At 37.9% G+C, this 17,726-nt stretch overlaps 2 protein-coding genes across 2 annotated transcripts; both read left to right on the top strand.

Moving 5' to 3' along the window:
- The first annotated feature begins 1,191 nt into the window (after positions 1–1,191).
- On the top strand, positions 1,192–10,285 carry fam83ha (family with sequence similarity 83 member Ha). The gene is made up of 6 exons (XM_062430774.1): positions 1,192–1,496; positions 2,691–3,142; positions 3,254–3,418; positions 4,993–5,117; positions 5,301–8,934; positions 9,040–10,285. The coding sequence occupies exons 2-6, from the start codon at positions 2,699–2,701 to the stop codon at positions 9,049–9,051; spliced, it is 4,380 nt and encodes a 1,459-aa protein (XP_062286758.1). The 5' UTR covers positions 1,192–1,496; positions 2,691–2,698; the 3' UTR covers positions 9,052–10,285.
- Positions 10,286–11,412: 1,127 nt separating this feature from the next.
- On the top strand, positions 11,413–13,681 carry LOC133992277 (androgen-dependent TFPI-regulating protein). The gene is made up of 6 exons (XM_062430996.1): positions 11,413–11,565; positions 11,691–11,816; positions 11,904–12,005; positions 12,119–12,234; positions 13,408–13,559; positions 13,644–13,681. The coding sequence occupies exons 1-6, from the start codon at positions 11,413–11,415 to the stop codon at positions 13,679–13,681; spliced, it is 687 nt and encodes a 228-aa protein (XP_062286980.1).
- The last annotated feature ends 4,045 nt before the right edge of the window (positions 13,682–17,726 follow it).

Raw genomic sequence — 17,726 nt, 5'->3', positions numbered from 1 at the left:
TTTATGAAATTAGTAAGATTTGCATAAATTTGATAGAAGATCCTCTTTTTCAGCCCTGCAAGAAGCAGCAAGAAAAAGGTATTTGTTTCTGTATGATGAAAATGTCTCGTTATCTTCTAAATCAACACACCACCTTTCCTGTCTTTCTCACTTTGAAAAGCTTTAAAGTCAAGAGTTTCCTTTCTTTGCTTTATCAGCATGTCACTCTTTTCTGTCCAACTGCCCAATCCAGTATTCCCCTGCCTTCCAGGTAAAGGAAAACAAAGACAAATAACATCTGGAGAGGCAGCTGCTTGATGAGCTGTATTTATGGACATGGACTCCTTCTACTATAGCATGACTTCTGTGGAAACAGGTTTAGACAGAAACAAAAACATAACGTTTGACTTGTCTTTATGTATGCATTGCAAAAACATACATTTAACTGTTTTTTTCATTCTCTCTGAAAGGTGGACGGCTATTTCTTCTGGAATAAACACATGATTCAAGACTTTATCAACATTAAGGTAACACACAGAAATACAGAGAGGCACGACTTATGGTTGTTTTTCTATTACTAGAATATTTGAAAATTGCTGACAAAGTCATAATATTTTTTCACTATATTTTTATTACAAGCGTTTGCTCATAGAGCAGAGCTGGCCCTGCTGGGTAAACTTGTCAGTTGCATGAGCAGATGATTATCAGGGCTTAATCACAAGAGTATGAAAATACTTGGTGAATAGAACTGTTAGGACATGTTATGAAAGATTATCTGCTTTGGAAACAGAAAAATCTGTGGTTGCTAGGTTTTTAAAAAAAATCACTTTTTGTTGTATAGTTACCCAGTTTTAGGCTGTGTGATAATTTGCAATCTGGCATCCTCAATTTTTTTTTTTCATTTGGAGTTTGGCTAAACTTACCAACCGATTTATTAACTCTTTATAATCATTTATAGTTCATATCTGACTCTTTTTTTTTTATTTAAAGGATGACATATAGTTGTTCTTTTCAGATTTGACACAATGATTTTAGGCAGAATAGAATACATATTAAAAGACAAAACAAGATAACAGGCTGTGACGCAGAATAATGTTTGAGTAGTGCAACATATGCTTTATACACACATATCATTAATTAGCCACTTGGCTGTTTTATCACAGTCGTTAAAAGCAATTCAGCAGCTGTGAACAGATAACAGATGTGCAGGGTTCAGCGTGGACACAGAGCTGTGAGGAGCAGAAGTGAATAGACTGTGGAGCTTTAATCGAGGCGGGGCGACATTTGACGACGGTAGTTTTTCTCTCTCTCTCTCTTTCTTTTCGCTCAGTCTCAAACATTCTCGCCAACATGCCTCAAGCATGACAATAAACTGGTTTAGCTGGGTGACGTGGGGAAACCGATGGACCTAAAACTTTAAGCGAGTCCCACCTGGACTAGAAGCGCGATATGTTGTGGAAAAAAACATGGTGAAGAGAGCAAGATGACGAAACTTTGAGGAGTAAATATCATAAAGGGTAAGTTTAACAAATAAAGCCGGAGCTGTACGATAGTCCGTTATTGACCGATGTTTATATTATGGAGGATAAAGTGTGACATATGGCAAGCGTCTCTGACGTGGGCTTCATTGTAATCTGATGTTGTTGAAACGTTTAAGGCCGATCAGTGGGCTAAAAGATTTGGACTCTCACAACTTTCATACCAGTAACTCTTTATTCCCTGAAGCGTTTGCTCTGTATCTCCAATGTTGTTTTCTTAGATTCCTGTATGGACTATTTTGTGGTTATATGTCTATATGTGATGTTTTACATGAACTTGCAAATGGTAACTTGAGTTTTTGGCCAGAGGGAGGAGCCACACCCATAACCATCGATCCTGTGGTTACATCTTCTCCCATTCATCATACAGTTTTTTTTTTTTTTATACTAGTATAGTGTTAGCTGAGAAGATCCTTGAGATAAAGGCTCTATTTCTTGTTAGATGAATAATGTCCAGAATTGAGTTGTCTTGCTGGCTGCTATGGTTGGAATACATACTATGACATGAAGATTGTTTTTGTCTGATATCATTATATGGCAAAATCACATGAAATTGCCAAATTGATAAATAATCCAATTATCCGTCTTCCAGTATTGTGCATAACATCTGACAGAACATTTGCAACATGTGAAACGGAAACTACAATGACTTGTTTCATAGTTTCAGTTACTGTTTATTTGAAATTAATATGGACCACTGAATTTTATGAAGTGAAGACATGGCGTGATCGATACACAATACACTTCTAGTTAAAGATAATAACCAATGACATAGACTTTAAGGAGGCAGCTAATGATTATTAGTAGATTACTTCTACTTTTTAATTTCTAGAGTATTCCTTTTATGATTTGGTCAATAAAATGACAGATAATGGTGGAAAATCCCCATCACAAGTTCTCAAAACCCAATGTGATATGTGGATGTAAAAATGTCTTGTTTTGTTTGGACAAGCAGTCAAAACTCTTAACATGTTCATTTTACTGCTGGAAATCTATTTTTGAAAAAAGGATTTAAGTGATTGTAAAACTTATTACAGGTAAATTTGCTTCCATTGTTAATCAGCTACAGCTTTAAATAGATGGCAATCTTATTGTGTTGTTTGGTGACCCTGAAACAAATGTGTGATGTGAAAATGATTATGTACAATAAATGTATTCTCTGTCTCTCTATAGCCAACAACATGGCACGTCGCTCTCAGTGTTCCTCTGCTGGGGATAACCCCCTAGACCCCAACTACCTCCCTCCTCATTATCGGGAAGAGTACCGCTTGGCTGTTGACGCACTGGTTGAGGAGGACTTGGAGGGATACTACGACGTCCTCCAAAAAGCAAATGTGGTGGACTTCCTGTCCAGACCTGAGATTCACTTTATTCGGAGCTCTGTTCAGGTGCCTCAGCAGAGCAGCCAGAAGGAACACCATTTTCATGACACTGGGGGAGATGGTTCCTCAGACACATACTGGCCGATCCACTCGGACCTGGACCCACCGGGCCTGGACCTTGGCTGGCCAAACCTGCATCACTTCAATGTACCCACAGAGGTCACCACTCTGATTAACCCCCCAGAGCCTTACATGCCGAGTATCAAGGAACAGGCGCGGAGACTTATTAAGAATGCTCAGCAGGTCAGTCTTTCACTTTCTCAATGGGGGTGGATTTAGACCTTTCTTTGAGATATCACGCTCATAACAGTTTTGCTTTCATATCGTCCTTGTTTGTTGCTTTTATCTCTGTAGGTGATTGCCATAGTGATGGACATGTTTACTGATATTGACATGTTTGCGGATATTCTCAATGCTGCCATGAGGAATGTTGCCGTCTATGTTATTTTAGACGAGCAGAATGCACATCACTTCACCAACATGGTGTCCAACTGCAGAGTAAATCTACAGAGCATCCAGGTGAGTCCATGTTGTTTTATAAAATATTTTGCATTTTGAGCTGTAATAAAACTGTATTGTTATATAAAAACACAACAGAAACAGATTTAAGTTCCATTACCAATCCAGGATATTACGTTTGCTTCCCTTCCCCTCATATCCTCACAGTCAGCACAACCCATAACCCCACCCACCACAGAGGCTCCAGCTGTTTTTTGGAAAGGTTTTAAACTCTGAACCTGAAGTTTTTAAAAGCAGAAGTGTACATACTTTGAAAGTTGAATGAACTCTTAACTCTCTCTTGTGACTGCAGTAACATTTCATTAACTCATTTTATATTCATCACTCTTTGACTACTGTTTGACTACAGAACACAAAAACACAAAATATGTCGATGTGCTATTACAGTAGGTTTGTACATAATTTAGTGATAAGAATGATGATATTCTATATTTTCCTTTTTTATCAACAATTCCCACAGAAAGACTAAAACCAACAATGAACTGATCCTAATAACAAGTATTGACAAAAGCCTTACTGTATTCCTCTGTGTTTTAAAGCTCACATGATTGACCCACACTGCTGCACTTCCTGATATGTACCTTCATTACAGTGAATATGGACACTTAAGTTTATTTTGAGTAAATCAAACATACACTGCCCTGTTGCCATAATCTCTCACTATTTCACCAAATGTGTATTAATGTGCAGCTCAAAGTAGTCCCCAGAAAATGTGCTATTAACTCCTGTTTGAGTAATGTTTTATAAAAACTATGATAGCCAGCTGATATTTTTTTTTTAAATGTCACCTTAAAAAAAATAAATTGTTTTTTAAGATTTATTTCTTAAGTAGGAACAGATGTGCTTCGGGCTACATGTCACAGATTATGGAAATTGCAAGGCTTTGAGAGATGAGCCAACACACTCTTAGTTTCTGTCTTTTCAGATGTTGACAATACGAAAATATATCACCAGCCTTATCCTTTAACTCTATCCATACTAACTGAATTTGTGAAGAAAAGCACAAGTGCAGTAGCTTCAGTACAATTGTTGGTAAAGGTGACTCCGTAATACAAAATATATCAGTCTTTTCTTTCCAAACATCACATGGATCTCCAATTGGCTTGACAGAACTAACAATCGTATTATACATTTGCTAGAAATGTTAAAATCTAGACAGTGAACATTATATTTAAGAACTTTTTTATTTTCATCCACCAATGTCTGTCAAGTCTGTGTGTGTTATGTGCCTCTTGTATTTGCCTGTAATACTATTTTGTATTTGTTTTATATGGTTGCTTAGATGGACATTAGTCATGTGGATAAATCTGGCAGTTACCTCACAATGATGTCCTTCATATATAGTATTTTTCCATTGATGGAAACCACAAAAAATTAGTAACTTCTAAATACTACATGTTAATGTAAGAGGAACTTGAAAGTAGCCATTTTATATCTCTCTGTTTTGGAAGTGGCAGTGTTAATGCAATGCTGCCACCTACTGTAGCTTGAATTGCAATTAAGAACATAAACACCTCTGCATTTCATACTTAAGCTCAGTATTAACTGTAGGTGACTTGATACGTATGTTGCAGTTTCTACGTGTGAGAACAGTGACTGGCACCACATACCACTGTCGCTCAGGGAAAACCTTCAAAGGTCAGATGATGGATCGCTTCTTGTTGACAGACTGCAGGGCTGTGCTGAGTGGAAACTACAGGTGAGATTTGAAACTACTACAGAAAGCCATAATTCTATACATTACACAAGAAAATAGTAGGAGTATTGTTAGTGATTTGTGTATACTTTATGATTTTATGTTTATTTTCTGAGTGTATTTAGACACATGAGTTTGAAATAAATTGAGTGTGTTTATTAAGTCCTTCTTCTTTTCATTGTCCAGCTTCATGTGGTCTTTCGAGAAGATACACCGTTGTATGGCACACCTTTTCCTTGGACAGCTTGTATCAACTTTTGATGAAGAGTTTCGGATTCTGTTTGCTCAGTCACAACCTCTGATGATTGAAAATGTGCCTGCTCCAATGGAAGAGTTTAACCCTCTACAAAAGAGGCAATTCCCACATGAAAGAACTTCACTGTACAGAGACCCCAGGAAGTGTCATCCAGATGATGATCGTACTGATATTGATTGGAGAATGATGCCCCTTAAAAATCCTGCAGATCCGCACAGAAGGTTTTCATCCATGCAGTCACTAGTAGATCCCTCATTGGATCAGGGCCACTCCAGGATGCCCACTATGGATAATCCTGCCTTCAAACGGCACAGTTTCGCTGAAGGTGGTCATGGTAGATACTCTTATCCATTCCTGCAGCCACAGGAGTTGCCAGACCTTGAATCCCAGGGAAGGCATTTTGACAGGGGCCAGCAGTCAAATGTAAGAGCAGGACCCGAGGCAAACTACAGTGGCTATGACACATTTTGGAATCAAGACAAGTCAGGTCATTCAGCAGATGAGTATTCTGATCCTGGCTTACCACAAGACACGGATAACTTTGATCCTGTGCTACACTATTTATCATCTACCAGAAATGTAGAATTTGACAACGCCTCAGACAGCTTCCTGCCTGCAGGAGATTTACCATTAAGTTACCCTAGAAGATCGAGTTTAGACCAGTCATATGCATGTCAAACCTCACCCACACCCTCTAATCCAACTGATCAGAAGCAGTTTTTCCCACCTAGCAGTGATCGCAAGGATCCCATAGTGAAACGGGGGCTAAGAAACTATAGGCTTAGCTCTTACCTCAGTGCTTACGATAATCCAGGAGATGAAGGCCTGCCACTGGCACCATCTCAAGTGCCAGATCCTTTGGACGAACAATCTAATCCCGCCATACAGCAGAAAAAAACAGGCACGCACTTTTCAGTTCCTAAAATCCCTCAATTCAGAGAATTTAAGGTTCCTGCTTTACGCAGGGCAAGTCAGATGCCAAATTATATCAAACATGTACAAGAGCAATCGGAGAAATCACCTGATGAAAGTACTGCAGTGGGAGTGGAAACCAAATCAACACCAACACCTTCAGAATCATCATCCACAACTGAGGGAGACAAGACAGAGGAGGCAGAGCAAAAGGAACCAAAGACTAGTGTTGTTCGAAGGGAGGAGTCGTTCCGTAGGAAATACAATCCAGCAGTACCGAGAAGTTCGAGATTAAGATCTTCTCTGATATTCAGCTCTCTGGACCAGCAAACTGCTGCAGGGCAACAGGATGAGGAGGGTGACAAGGCAGAACAGACAAAATTACCTTTTGCTTCTCAGATTTTGGGACAAAAAAGATCTGCTACAAAAGAACCTTTTGAATGGAGTCGTTACATAAAATCAGCCACTTTTGATGGCTCCGGACTTGAAGCTTCAAAACCAGATGACGGAACTAGTAAAGCAGAAGAGAGAGATTCATCCTCAAAGGATGAAAATTCAAAGAATCCACCAGAAAACCCTGAGGTACAAGAGTCATTAAAACAATCAGATGAAGCTGAGCTGCCCAAAACTGATCAACTAGTACAACCACCCAAATCTTTGCTCACTCCACTCTTTTTAGATATGAGTGATCCTGATGAGAGGCTCAAGTTTTTCAAAGAGATGGCAGCCAAACGCAAAGCTACAAAGGCTGCAGAAGGTGAAAAGAGCACAGTGCAGGCTCCGATGAAAGCAACAACTGATCTTAATGTCAGTGATGAAACTAAGAAGTGGGGCAGTCAGGTCAATAATGACCCCAATACCTCCAAATGTTGTGAAGAGGAACAAACCACAGTCTCAACTGATTCAGAGAAAATAGAGATGAAGAACAACCAAGCAGCGTCCTTGCCTGTTTGTGCAGAAACAGAAACCCCTCAGAGTGAACCATCAGAAGACACAAAGCTATCAAAACGTGCTGTAAAAGGCCCTAGTCCCTGTCAGTCACCTATAACACCTGTTCCATCTCTTGTGCAAGTTACTGATAAAAGTGAAAAACCTAATTCCATTCCTCAGACCACTTGTAGTCCCACAGCTTTCAGCTTTGCCCCTCTTTCCACTCCAGCAGAGACTGTATCATCTGATATCACCCAAGAAGACTCAAGCTCAACCCTGACCTCCAGCATACTGTCCCCAATATCTGACAAAATAAAAGCAAAGGAATGTTTCAGCCCCCCCCTACCTGACTCGGCCCAATCAGCGGACGAAGCTTTACAAACATACACTTCTTCTGACGTGCAAGCAAAATCCACTCAAGCTCTGTTAGATTCTGTAGCAGTTGACTCCTCTCATGTTGAATTTGATATTTCTCCTGACACATGTGCTGCCGGTTCAGTGCCCTCCTCATTAGAGTCCACTACAAAGACAAACTCTGAGGAATCTTGTTGGATATTGTCTGATTCACAAAGAGATGCTCTTCAATCAGAAAACAGCCCCATTGCAGAGGAATTTGAGGTTTCCTCCAGTGTTCTTGCATCACCAAAGGACACCAAAGCTGATAGCATAACTCCTAGCCTTAGCTCTCCATCAACTGAGTGGTGTTTACCCATTGTATCTGATCTGGAAAGTGGTTACTCTACATCAGACCAAAAAGGGGCCATTACTCCTAACTGTACCCCAGGAGACGCTGCAGATGAGCAATCAGACATCCCTCCTGATGCCCCCCAGTCTGAAAGAAGTGCATGTTCTCAAGATGCACCGACACTAGCAAACTATCCCTCAGAACTTTACCCAACAAGCTCTGACTCTCCCATTCCTGCTGAAACAATACCATGTTCTTCTCCTCTGTCTGACTCATTTGGATCTGTCATGTCCCCTAAGGCTGAAAAAACAAAAACCAACATGCCTGTATTGCACAGTTCCTCAGATACTATTTCTTTTACCAGTGAGACGCCAACAGACTCAAACAAAGCTCCGCACCCAACAGAATCTCCCTTTAGTCCAACTGGGCCTACCTCAATAGTCACATCAGTCACAACAGAACCTGATCTGCCAAGCAAAAGATCTGAATCTGTTACATCTGAAAGCCACACTTCAGAGTCATCTGTACCTGCCGATATTAGTTTTACAGATGAGCATGAACTGTCTGAACCTTTTGAGGAAGCAAATGTGGACACTGAAGCTACAAACAAGGTAAATAATAGTACTACACGGGAATCAAATGACCAAGCAAGGCAAAATAACTGCTCGAAGTTAGCAGAATCTGCATCAGATGAAGTCGTTCCTCTGTCGCCACAGTCCGAGAAGCCGAAATCAACCCAGTCTCGCTACCACTCATCAACTGCCAAAGTGCTTTCAAGCAGCAACCTCAGAGATGATACAAAGCTTCTACTAGGGCAAATTTCCGCAAATAGCCAAAACAGGAATGAGATGACCAAAGAGCTTTCTGTCACTGATGATGAGAAAGAAGATAAAGCTGATAAAAATGCCATAAGTGCGAAAGAAAGAGGGATCAGGTCATTCGGCAGAGCACCGCCGAAGTCAGCTGAGGAGCGCAAGGAACTGCTGGAGAAGATCCAGAGCATGAGGAAGGACAAGAAAGTTTACAGTCGCTTTGAGGTATAAATACATTAATATGATTGCTACTGTATCAGTTACTAATTAGACTCATTACATTTGTTTGCCTCTGCTGTAAATCATTTTGTGTCACTTTTACTTTCACAGATGGCACCTTAGGTGGGATACGAAGAAAGTTGTGAGGATAAATAGTATATCCGGAAAAAAATGCAAAACACGATGGAAAAGTGAAAGGATGAACAAGACATTTTCTTAAGAAAGACATGAACTTACAGAATGAAACTCCTACAAATTAGTACAGATGTGCCATGATTGACAAAGGGCTTCCTTCGACGGGTGAGTCACCAAGTTTCTTCGGGTGAAAATGACATGGACTGAGACTACGTATGTGTGATGTTTTTACTGACTTCATGGGTGAAGTGCAATGTTTGCAAAAGTTTCTGTTATGGAATCTGTCCTTGCCTTTTTTTTACAGCATTGACAGCCATCACATAAATATCAGTTGGGGGTTTCAAGTGTAACATATAATCTAAAGTATCCCAATACTTGTAAAAGGGTATCATAACATGCTGTCATGTATTTGACAATCATTTTAAACAAAGATGCTGATAAAAATGTGTTTTTGTGAAACAGGTGGATATGTAAATTCATATCCATGCAGGAGTGTAAATGTTTTGATAGGAATTAATTGTAATTGTTTAATTTTCTGAAATCTTAATCAAACATGAACAAAACTACAAATTGTGAACAGTGCATATGACATTGCAAACCATACAGTATGTGTTATGTTTCTTTTTCTCTTATACAGTGAGAGTCTTTAAGATGTCAGTTTAAGTTAAGTTAATTCTACCAAATTACACGCACAAAAAATATGCAAACATATGTTCAAGCTTACCTCTGTGGTACATTGCCATGCAGATACCTACCTGTCATTATTATTTTTATTTTTGTTAGTTTTTTGAGGCCAATGCTAATACTTGACACATGACAGTCTTAACCCCTATTTGTACAGACTTTGAGATATTTTTCACAACAAAACAATGAAGGTAAAAATACTGTTTGAGCGACACTAGAGTCAGATCAAAGCCATAGCAACATGGATGGCTACATTCCACTGCAGATGAAAACATGGTGTCATTTCTTTGTAATTTGGATGAACCAACCCTTTTCTATTGTCTCTGAAAATTTGCCTGAACTTGTAATTCTCCCTGAAAATGTGCCTTTTTCAATAAAAACCTGTCATGCCTGTTTAAAAAATAAATTTTGAAACAGCAAAGAATTTACATTGTTATGTGACGAATTTTTATTATGCATGTTAAACTTTTTAAATGGATTTATGGTGGTCGTAAATATTTGTTTTTTATTAAAAATGTGTCTTTATCAGGATATCTATACAGAATGTGTTTTTTGTGTTTTTTGGCTCCTGTGTCAAATGTTGCAAATGGAATTTAAATTGGTTTTGTTTGAATTCCAATTAAGAAAAATATATGAATTCACACATTAAATTCATTAAATTCATTAGCTTTGAGTACATATTGTCATTTCAGTTATTAAATGTTATTGATCTTGAAAGGCTGTAGCTTTATATTGTTATATAAAATAAATCATTTATGTGAATTAACAGTAATAATAATTAATAGTTTTATGTTAACTGGGAAATTACAAACTTGGGCTTAAAATGGACTTTTAATAAGCAGAAAAGGTCTAAAGACGATCATTTTATCAAGGTACAGACTAAATGTCCTACTTTTTAAAATAATATTGCACAGGTAAGATATACACCTACATATTTGGTGATGTAACGTGGTTGATTGCAGTATACTGTATATTAAAAACTCATTGTTTAATAACATTTTGAGCAACAAATTATGACATAATTTACTTGTGATTCCTGAGAACTTGACCATGCTTCTGATGCCACCCTCAGGCCACATTTTACTTTTCTGGCCTGTGTCTAGTATGATGCCATTTGTGATGTCATATTTCTTTCCAACATTTGGCAATTACAAATCCGTCCTTCCATAAGCAGGTCAGAGGTCAAGGTGAGCTAACAAACAGAGTACCCGATGCTTGCTGGGATTCAATGTGTTACTCAAGGAGTCAGCTCATGGTCTACAATAGATGACAAACATCTGCCAGCTTGCTGCTGTCTAGTGCTTTCTGTAATAAACACTTCAAATATCATTGTCAAATGAAACTCATTCTAAAGACATTTGTGTGATTTACTTAACATTGTAAGGCCTCTCTTGCAAAACACCAGGAAACCGATTAAGTTCACTGTGAATGAAATTTCTACTTAGTCACATGCTACAGTGCATTGCTTGTGAAAGAAGGACTCCTGTGCTTCATAAGAAACAGTGGACCTCTTGTCTTGCAGATATCTTGATAAGCTCTGGCTGAATTACACTAATCTTTACAGAACCTTCACTGCCTGCAGTACCCGAAGGGAAATTTCCCAATTGGAACAGCAGTTTTTACCATTGTTTAATGTATTTTTGCTGTTAGCATAAGTTTATAATAATGACTTCAATCCTGAGGAGAGTGTATCACATCACTGCATTCAGCTGGTACGCTTTTATTGTAAAGAGTCTCGCTGCAAAGGATGGAGAAGAGTTGCCACCAGGAATCTTTGTTTATGGAGGACCTTGGAAGTACCTCACTTTTTTGAATTTGGTGAGTACATTGTTTATATCATGTCTATCATCTAGAAATACACAATATGTCATCATTTCTAAGATAGATATTTAGAAAGAATATTGGGTGGGAAAAAATCATTAATGTTACTTGTAATGTTTCAGTTATTGCAAATGTCATTCTTTGGACTGGCTGCAGTGAATGATCTCCAGCCTGGGAAAAACACAGAGAGCACCCTGCACAGATGTAAAGACCTTCTCTTCTCTGTGTTTGCCTTCCCTGTGGGCATGGTGAGAAACCTGTTTTAGGAGAAACGTCTGTTAATCATAAAATTGTTCTGTGCTTTGTGTTGATTCTGTTTTCTGCACTTTGTTTAGTTTGTTGTTGCGCTTTTCTGGTCGATCTTTGCCTATGACAGAGAATTGGTCTACCCTGCTACTATTGACACCTTCTTCCCCCCTTGGATAAACCATGCAATGGTCTGTAATTGTGCATTTTCAACCATCTTATGCCAACATTTTAATAAAGATAATAATAATCTCCTGTTATAAACCACCCCACATAATGAGTTATCCCTTATCTGTTTTCTCAGCACACATTTGTCCTTCCCATTTTACTTGGAGAAGTTCTGGTGCAGCCTCATGTCTACCCACAGACTAAACATGCGCTGGCCGCATTAGGAGTTGTGGGTTTTGCTTACTTGTTTTGGTAAGTGATGATGAGTCAGCATGTACAGTAGAATAATGTCAAAGCTTGTATGCATTGTGACCTTTTCAGCTTTTGAAATAATGACATCCGTCTTGATTTAGTATCTTTCATGTGTCAAAAATGTTTCAGTTACATCTCCATAAATGTGCTGTCTATAGTCGTACTGTATCTAGTCCAGGCTAGTCCAGTGCAGCAGTATGTATCGTTTCACAATGTTAATAGCTTGAGGGTGAAAACTGTTTTTGAGCTCTAATTCTGTTAGGTGCCTACAGATTTGCATATGTCATGTAAGACGTTTTTTAATTATGTTGAGTGTCATTGGCATAAAGCAACTAAGTACATTTAATCACGTACTCTAGTTAAGTAAAATTTTGAGGTACTTGTACTTTACTTGAGTATTTCCATGTTATGCTACTTAATAATCCACTACATTTATTTGACAGCTTTAGTTACTTTTCAGGTGAAGATTTGACACAATGGATAATATAACACGCTTATAACAGTGGTTTCCAACCTTTTTGTTTTTTGACGTCTTACAAAAAGCAGTGTGTAGTCAGGCTCACATTTCAGATGTCTATGAGTTGTTAACAGCTCCACCAAATAGTGATTTTTCCCTCTGACCTTCACTCCCTCCAGTATCTCCCATTAATCATCTCATAACCACTCAGATTTATATGCTGACACTTTGGAGGGCTCCGAACCCCAGGTTGGGAACCACTGAACTAAACTAGTTAACTGTATATAAGGTAGTTAAAACTACCTCCAACAGTTACAACACTGAAGTTATTAATAATCTAATGATTTCATATATAATAATATATCAGTTAGAGGGACCAAACCACTACTTTTACCGCAATACTTTAAGTTAAAGTACTTTTATAATATACTATACAATATATACTTTACTTATACTATATAATAATACTTTTACTTGTAATGGAGTATTTTTACATTGTTGTATTGACACTTTTACTTAAGTAAAAGATCTGAATACCTCCTCCAGCACTGCTGGGTGTTTTCCTATCTTAATAATCAGTGCCATCAGTTGAAACTGTGCCGGTGAATATTTGCACAAGACATACAACATTTTTCTTACGACAGACAGTACAAGATGAACTGTTAGATACAGTGATTCTGAGAGTTGCTTTTCCTTCATTTTTTCTTCTTCTGCAGGATTGTATGGGTGTACTTGTCAGTTGGGATTTGGGTATATCCCCTCCTCGGGCACTTCAGCACAGCTGGTGTGGTGGGCTTCTTCTTTTTCAACATGTCGGTGGTGACTTTGTTCTACGTGCTAGGAGACAAACTCAACAGACATTTATGGAGTAAGAGACCTTAGCAAGTTACCACTGAGGATAAAGAAATGAGCAAAAGTTAACTCACATCTAATCTCCTTGTCTTTCTTGTAGGTAAGGACCTGAACAAAATGATGGCGAAAGCAATGTGACTCAGCCAAATGACAAAATGGATTAATAGTAATCCCTGAAAGCAAGACTATGTAACTTTTGAAAGAACAAATAACACATTCTTCCTCTTACAAATCAAAACATAGATTTATTAGCAATGTAGTACACTATTGTCAATTTCAATACACTCAAGGCTTTTACTGCTTACAGACATATTTGGTGTCTGTTAGCTAATATTAGCAACTTTATATGGCTAACATACAATACTGAGTAACTTTGCAGTCTTTGACTGTTTCTGTCCCACTGTCATACAGTTGCATTACTTAAGAATTGAAGTTTAGCACTTATATCACCATCATTTGTAGTCACAGTGGCTATTGTAAAGGAGGCTTAATCTGACTTTAAAGGGATTAATTGCTTTCTCTACAGAAACTGTAACAACTAATGAATTGTGTAACACTCATACTTCTTATATAAATGTAACAGTTTAAATGAATAAAGCAATTGAAATACCAAAGTAAGCCCAATAAAGCAAGGTCCACAAACAACAGAGCATGTAATCCTTCTTTGTCTGTTTTAATGTTATGTAATATATCAGAGGTTTTTTTTCAATCCACATATTCACTGATTTCAAATGCTTTTTTTATACAGTTATGCAAAAATAATAATTTGTAACAAGAATAATAATAATAAAGCAGTCAGGATCCTTCATCAAAATGGTCACATCCACATTAAACACTGCAGAGTTCCTCCCCCCATCAAAGGGGGGTTATATCTATTTGACCTGAATAAAGTGCATATTTTTCCATTAATGATGGAACATTTGGCCTTGCAAGAGTAGCTTGATTTGGGGTAAAAAAAACAAAACAACCCACAATGCTTAACAGCCTTGACCTCATCTCATCACAAATCCATTCATCTCCAGGAACTGCTGCGTCCTTATGTGCATTAATTACTGTAACTGTGCAGATTTTTCAAAGGAAATCATCAGCTGTTCAGGTCCCTGTAGCCTTTAAGGTGGTGGAGGTAGTTCGGATCTGCATCCACCAGTCCAACTGAAAGGATCCTGGCCAATAAATGCACATCTTCTTCACTAAGGTCCTTCTGATGAAGAGAAGCAAGTCAAACATTTAATTCCAGTTATTATAAATAATTACAGCATTTTCCTTTTTTTTTTTTTTTTTTTTTTTAAACTACTCACCATCTTGTTGGCAGTGGAGTCATGCAACTGTGATTTTTGAAGTGTATTTCCCTGTCAAAGATATGAATCATTTTAGAAAACCATACTTTATTTCCTGCTTCCTTATACTGGACTGAGAGCTGCAGGACACTTATTGTTTCATTCTTTCTCATTAATACTTATTCATGTATTAATACTTTTTTTTCATACTCATATTTAGATTGTGTTGCTTTCACGATTAACACAGAAAATACTCAATCATACACAACAGTAACAGTGTAAATGTTTACTCACATCTTTGAGTCCTTTTGTAAAGAACATTATGATGAAGAGGAGGCCAGTAACAATCTGTCACATTGAAAAGAACAGCAGTCAGTATTACACCAAGGCCATAGTCCTCACAAGACAAGAACTGTGATTAATTGACATTGATGTTTACTCACAGCTAAAAGAAATTAAAATAAGCTATAAAGACATTATTACTTACAACCAGCAAGTACAACATCTGTATTCCTCTTGGCTCTGTCCTGCTTGTGCGCTGATTTGTAACTTAATGTGAGTTAAATAGTTCCTCCTGCTCCGAGACAGTCGACGACAGAAAAAAAAACACCCAGGAAGAACCAGCAATACTGGATTTTCAAGAGGCAAACGTTCTTGCGCCTTAAAGATGTGATCATGAGACAAATGTTCTGTTACGCAAATGACTACGTGACACAGGCTGCTGTTGTGGAAAGAAGGGCTATCCATGCCTTTCAGTGTTAACGCATTTTACAGTTTAGATCAATAGTTCTTGTTCGTCACCTGCAAATAGCAATTAAAGAGAAGAGTTATGACTGGTCCATGAACTATGAATTGAAGCAGCACTGAGAATTTCTTGGAAACCTAAAATAAACCATCAGCTGTCCATGAGAATTGTGTTTACACCAAATATATGTTGTATAAATATAAGTTTAATGATGTAGTTTATTGACACCTAGTCAAAATAATACTTTATCATAATTAAAGGACAAATTCACCATTTTTTCAAGTCTGGTGTCGATATGAATATTGAAACAGGTTATGCTTTCTCTAATCATTCCTCTTGCTAATAATGACCATTAGAAGATCCCTTCATAATGCACTTGGGGTCAAAATCCACAGTCCTTTGTGTAAAAAGTATATTTATAGGTTTATCTGAAGCTAATAAGAAGCTTCAGCAGTCTGAATTAGACAGATCAAGTGGAAATCGTCCACAGTGTTTCACTGTTAGATGAGAAGAGCAAAAATGGGGAACATGGAACTAAACAGACTTTGTAAGATATCTACTTCATTTGACTGATTTGAACAGCTGAAGCGTCATATAAGCTTCAGATAAACTACTAAATACATTTTGCACAAAAGGAGGACTGTGAATTTTGTCCCCTATCACTTACATTGAAAGCACATTATGAAGGGATCTCCTTATTTTTATGGCGCACTGCTAATGCATTTAAAAACATACAACACACAGCAGTGAGTGAGTGAGTGAGTGAGTGAGTGAGTGAGTGAGTGACTGACTGACTGACTGACTGACTGACTGACTGTATATATGTATATATGTATAAAGCCAGCCACACTGCCTTATTTGCCACTTATAAGACTAATCAGGTCTTCAGTAATCAGGCTTGAAAAGGGCAGATAAGGTTCAGTAGACATGTTCCAGATCTTTCCAGGAACCCATAATTACATAAGATGGCCAACAATATACACACACAATGTATAAATAGAATATAAAACAATTATTATGCTGTAAATACTTTAAATATTGCAATATAAAGAATATAGTACATTATATTAACCTCGTATTTTAATTGTGTCATTGTAATACTCTCTGGTGCCTTTTTTAATTTAGTATCCTCTAGTACAGTTTTTTATATATCACACTGTAATTTATATTGTGGGTATTAATTTATACTTTAATTAGAGTTGGTTGATAAGAATATGAGCTCTGAGAACCTCATCAGCACACTTAATGTCAATAATAATGATGTAGTTATAGGCTACACAACAACATACATACAACATATATACATAATGTACATAAAAACTGTATGTATAAATACACATGTCTCTGTGTGTATGGGGGACTGTGCGTGTGTTTTCGCACATACACGGTATGTGTGTGGTGTGTATGGTGCTCATACTATGTATAGCTGAGGAGCCATCTAGAACATTTTAGATGCTTCCTGACACTTCTTCGCCTCTGTAAAGTAAAGACTGTGAAAGCACTACCACTTCCGGTTGAATGAGCGTGCCTTCAAATTAAAGGTCAGCACATTTGTAGTTAAGGTGCCATCAAATTTACATAACAGGTTTCTAATAATGAATTCAGTCACTACTAACAATAGTCTCCGTATCTGGTGAAACGGATAGATGCAGTAGGGAAATGTACATATATATATTTTTTAAAATCATCCACAGTGAACGGGCCGAAAATGGGCCCTATGTGTCAATGGGTTTCATGTTGGCCCCATGTCAACTGCCCAAGTGGGCTTGATGCAGGATTACACTTTATGTTAGGTGGGCCCCAACTGGGCAACATATGCAAGACCCATCTCGGTCCCAGCATTAAGTTCTATGTGGGTACTACATGGGGACTACATGGGCTGAAATACGGGTTGAAAGTGGGTTTGTCCATGGGTTCAGTGTTGTCCCCATGCATGTCCACATGAGTTTCATGCAGGATTACACTGAGTGTTAGATTAAACTTCAAAAAACTGTGCTACACTGGAAAACACAATAACTGGAAAACACTGGCTGGAAGTGTAAAAATTGAAAGTGATGCTTTTACTCATTCACTGTGGGGATGTTCTTTTGTTTCTCCTTTTTTAAAACAAGTAATTTAAAGTATGGGGGAGTGGTTGTGAAGGCCACTGACGGAATTTTCC

This window comes from Scomber scombrus, chromosome 12 (assembly GCF_963691925.1).
Source record: "Scomber scombrus chromosome 12, fScoSco1.1, whole genome shotgun sequence".
Classification (NCBI taxonomy): domain Eukaryota; kingdom Metazoa; phylum Chordata; class Actinopteri; order Scombriformes; family Scombridae; genus Scomber; species Scomber scombrus.
Note: the sequence above shows the minus strand (reverse complement) of the source record. Positions and strands in the feature narration are given on the sequence as shown.

Coding starts and splice junctions, on each gene's coding strand:
- fam83ha (XM_062430774.1), top strand. CDS start 2,699: ATGGCACGTCGCTCTCAGTGTTCCTCTGCTGGGGATAACCCCCTAGAC. Junction 3,143..3,253: donor TTATTAAGAATGCTCAGCAG/GTCAGTCTTTCA, acceptor TTATCTCTGTAG/GTGATTGCCATAGTGATGGA. Junction 3,419..4,992: donor TAAATCTACAGAGCATCCAG/GTGAGTCCATGT, acceptor CGTATGTTGCAG/TTTCTACGTGTGAGAACAGT.
- LOC133992277 (XM_062430996.1), top strand. CDS start 11,413: ATGACTTCAATCCTGAGGAGAGTGTATCACATCACTGCATTCAGCTGG. Junction 12,006..12,118: donor CTTGGATAAACCATGCAATG/GTCTGTAATTGT, acceptor CTGTTTTCTCAG/CACACATTTGTCCTTCCCAT. Junction 13,560..13,643: donor ACTCAACAGACATTTATGGA/GTAAGAGACCTT, acceptor TCTTTCTTGTAG/GTAAGGACCTGAACAAAATG.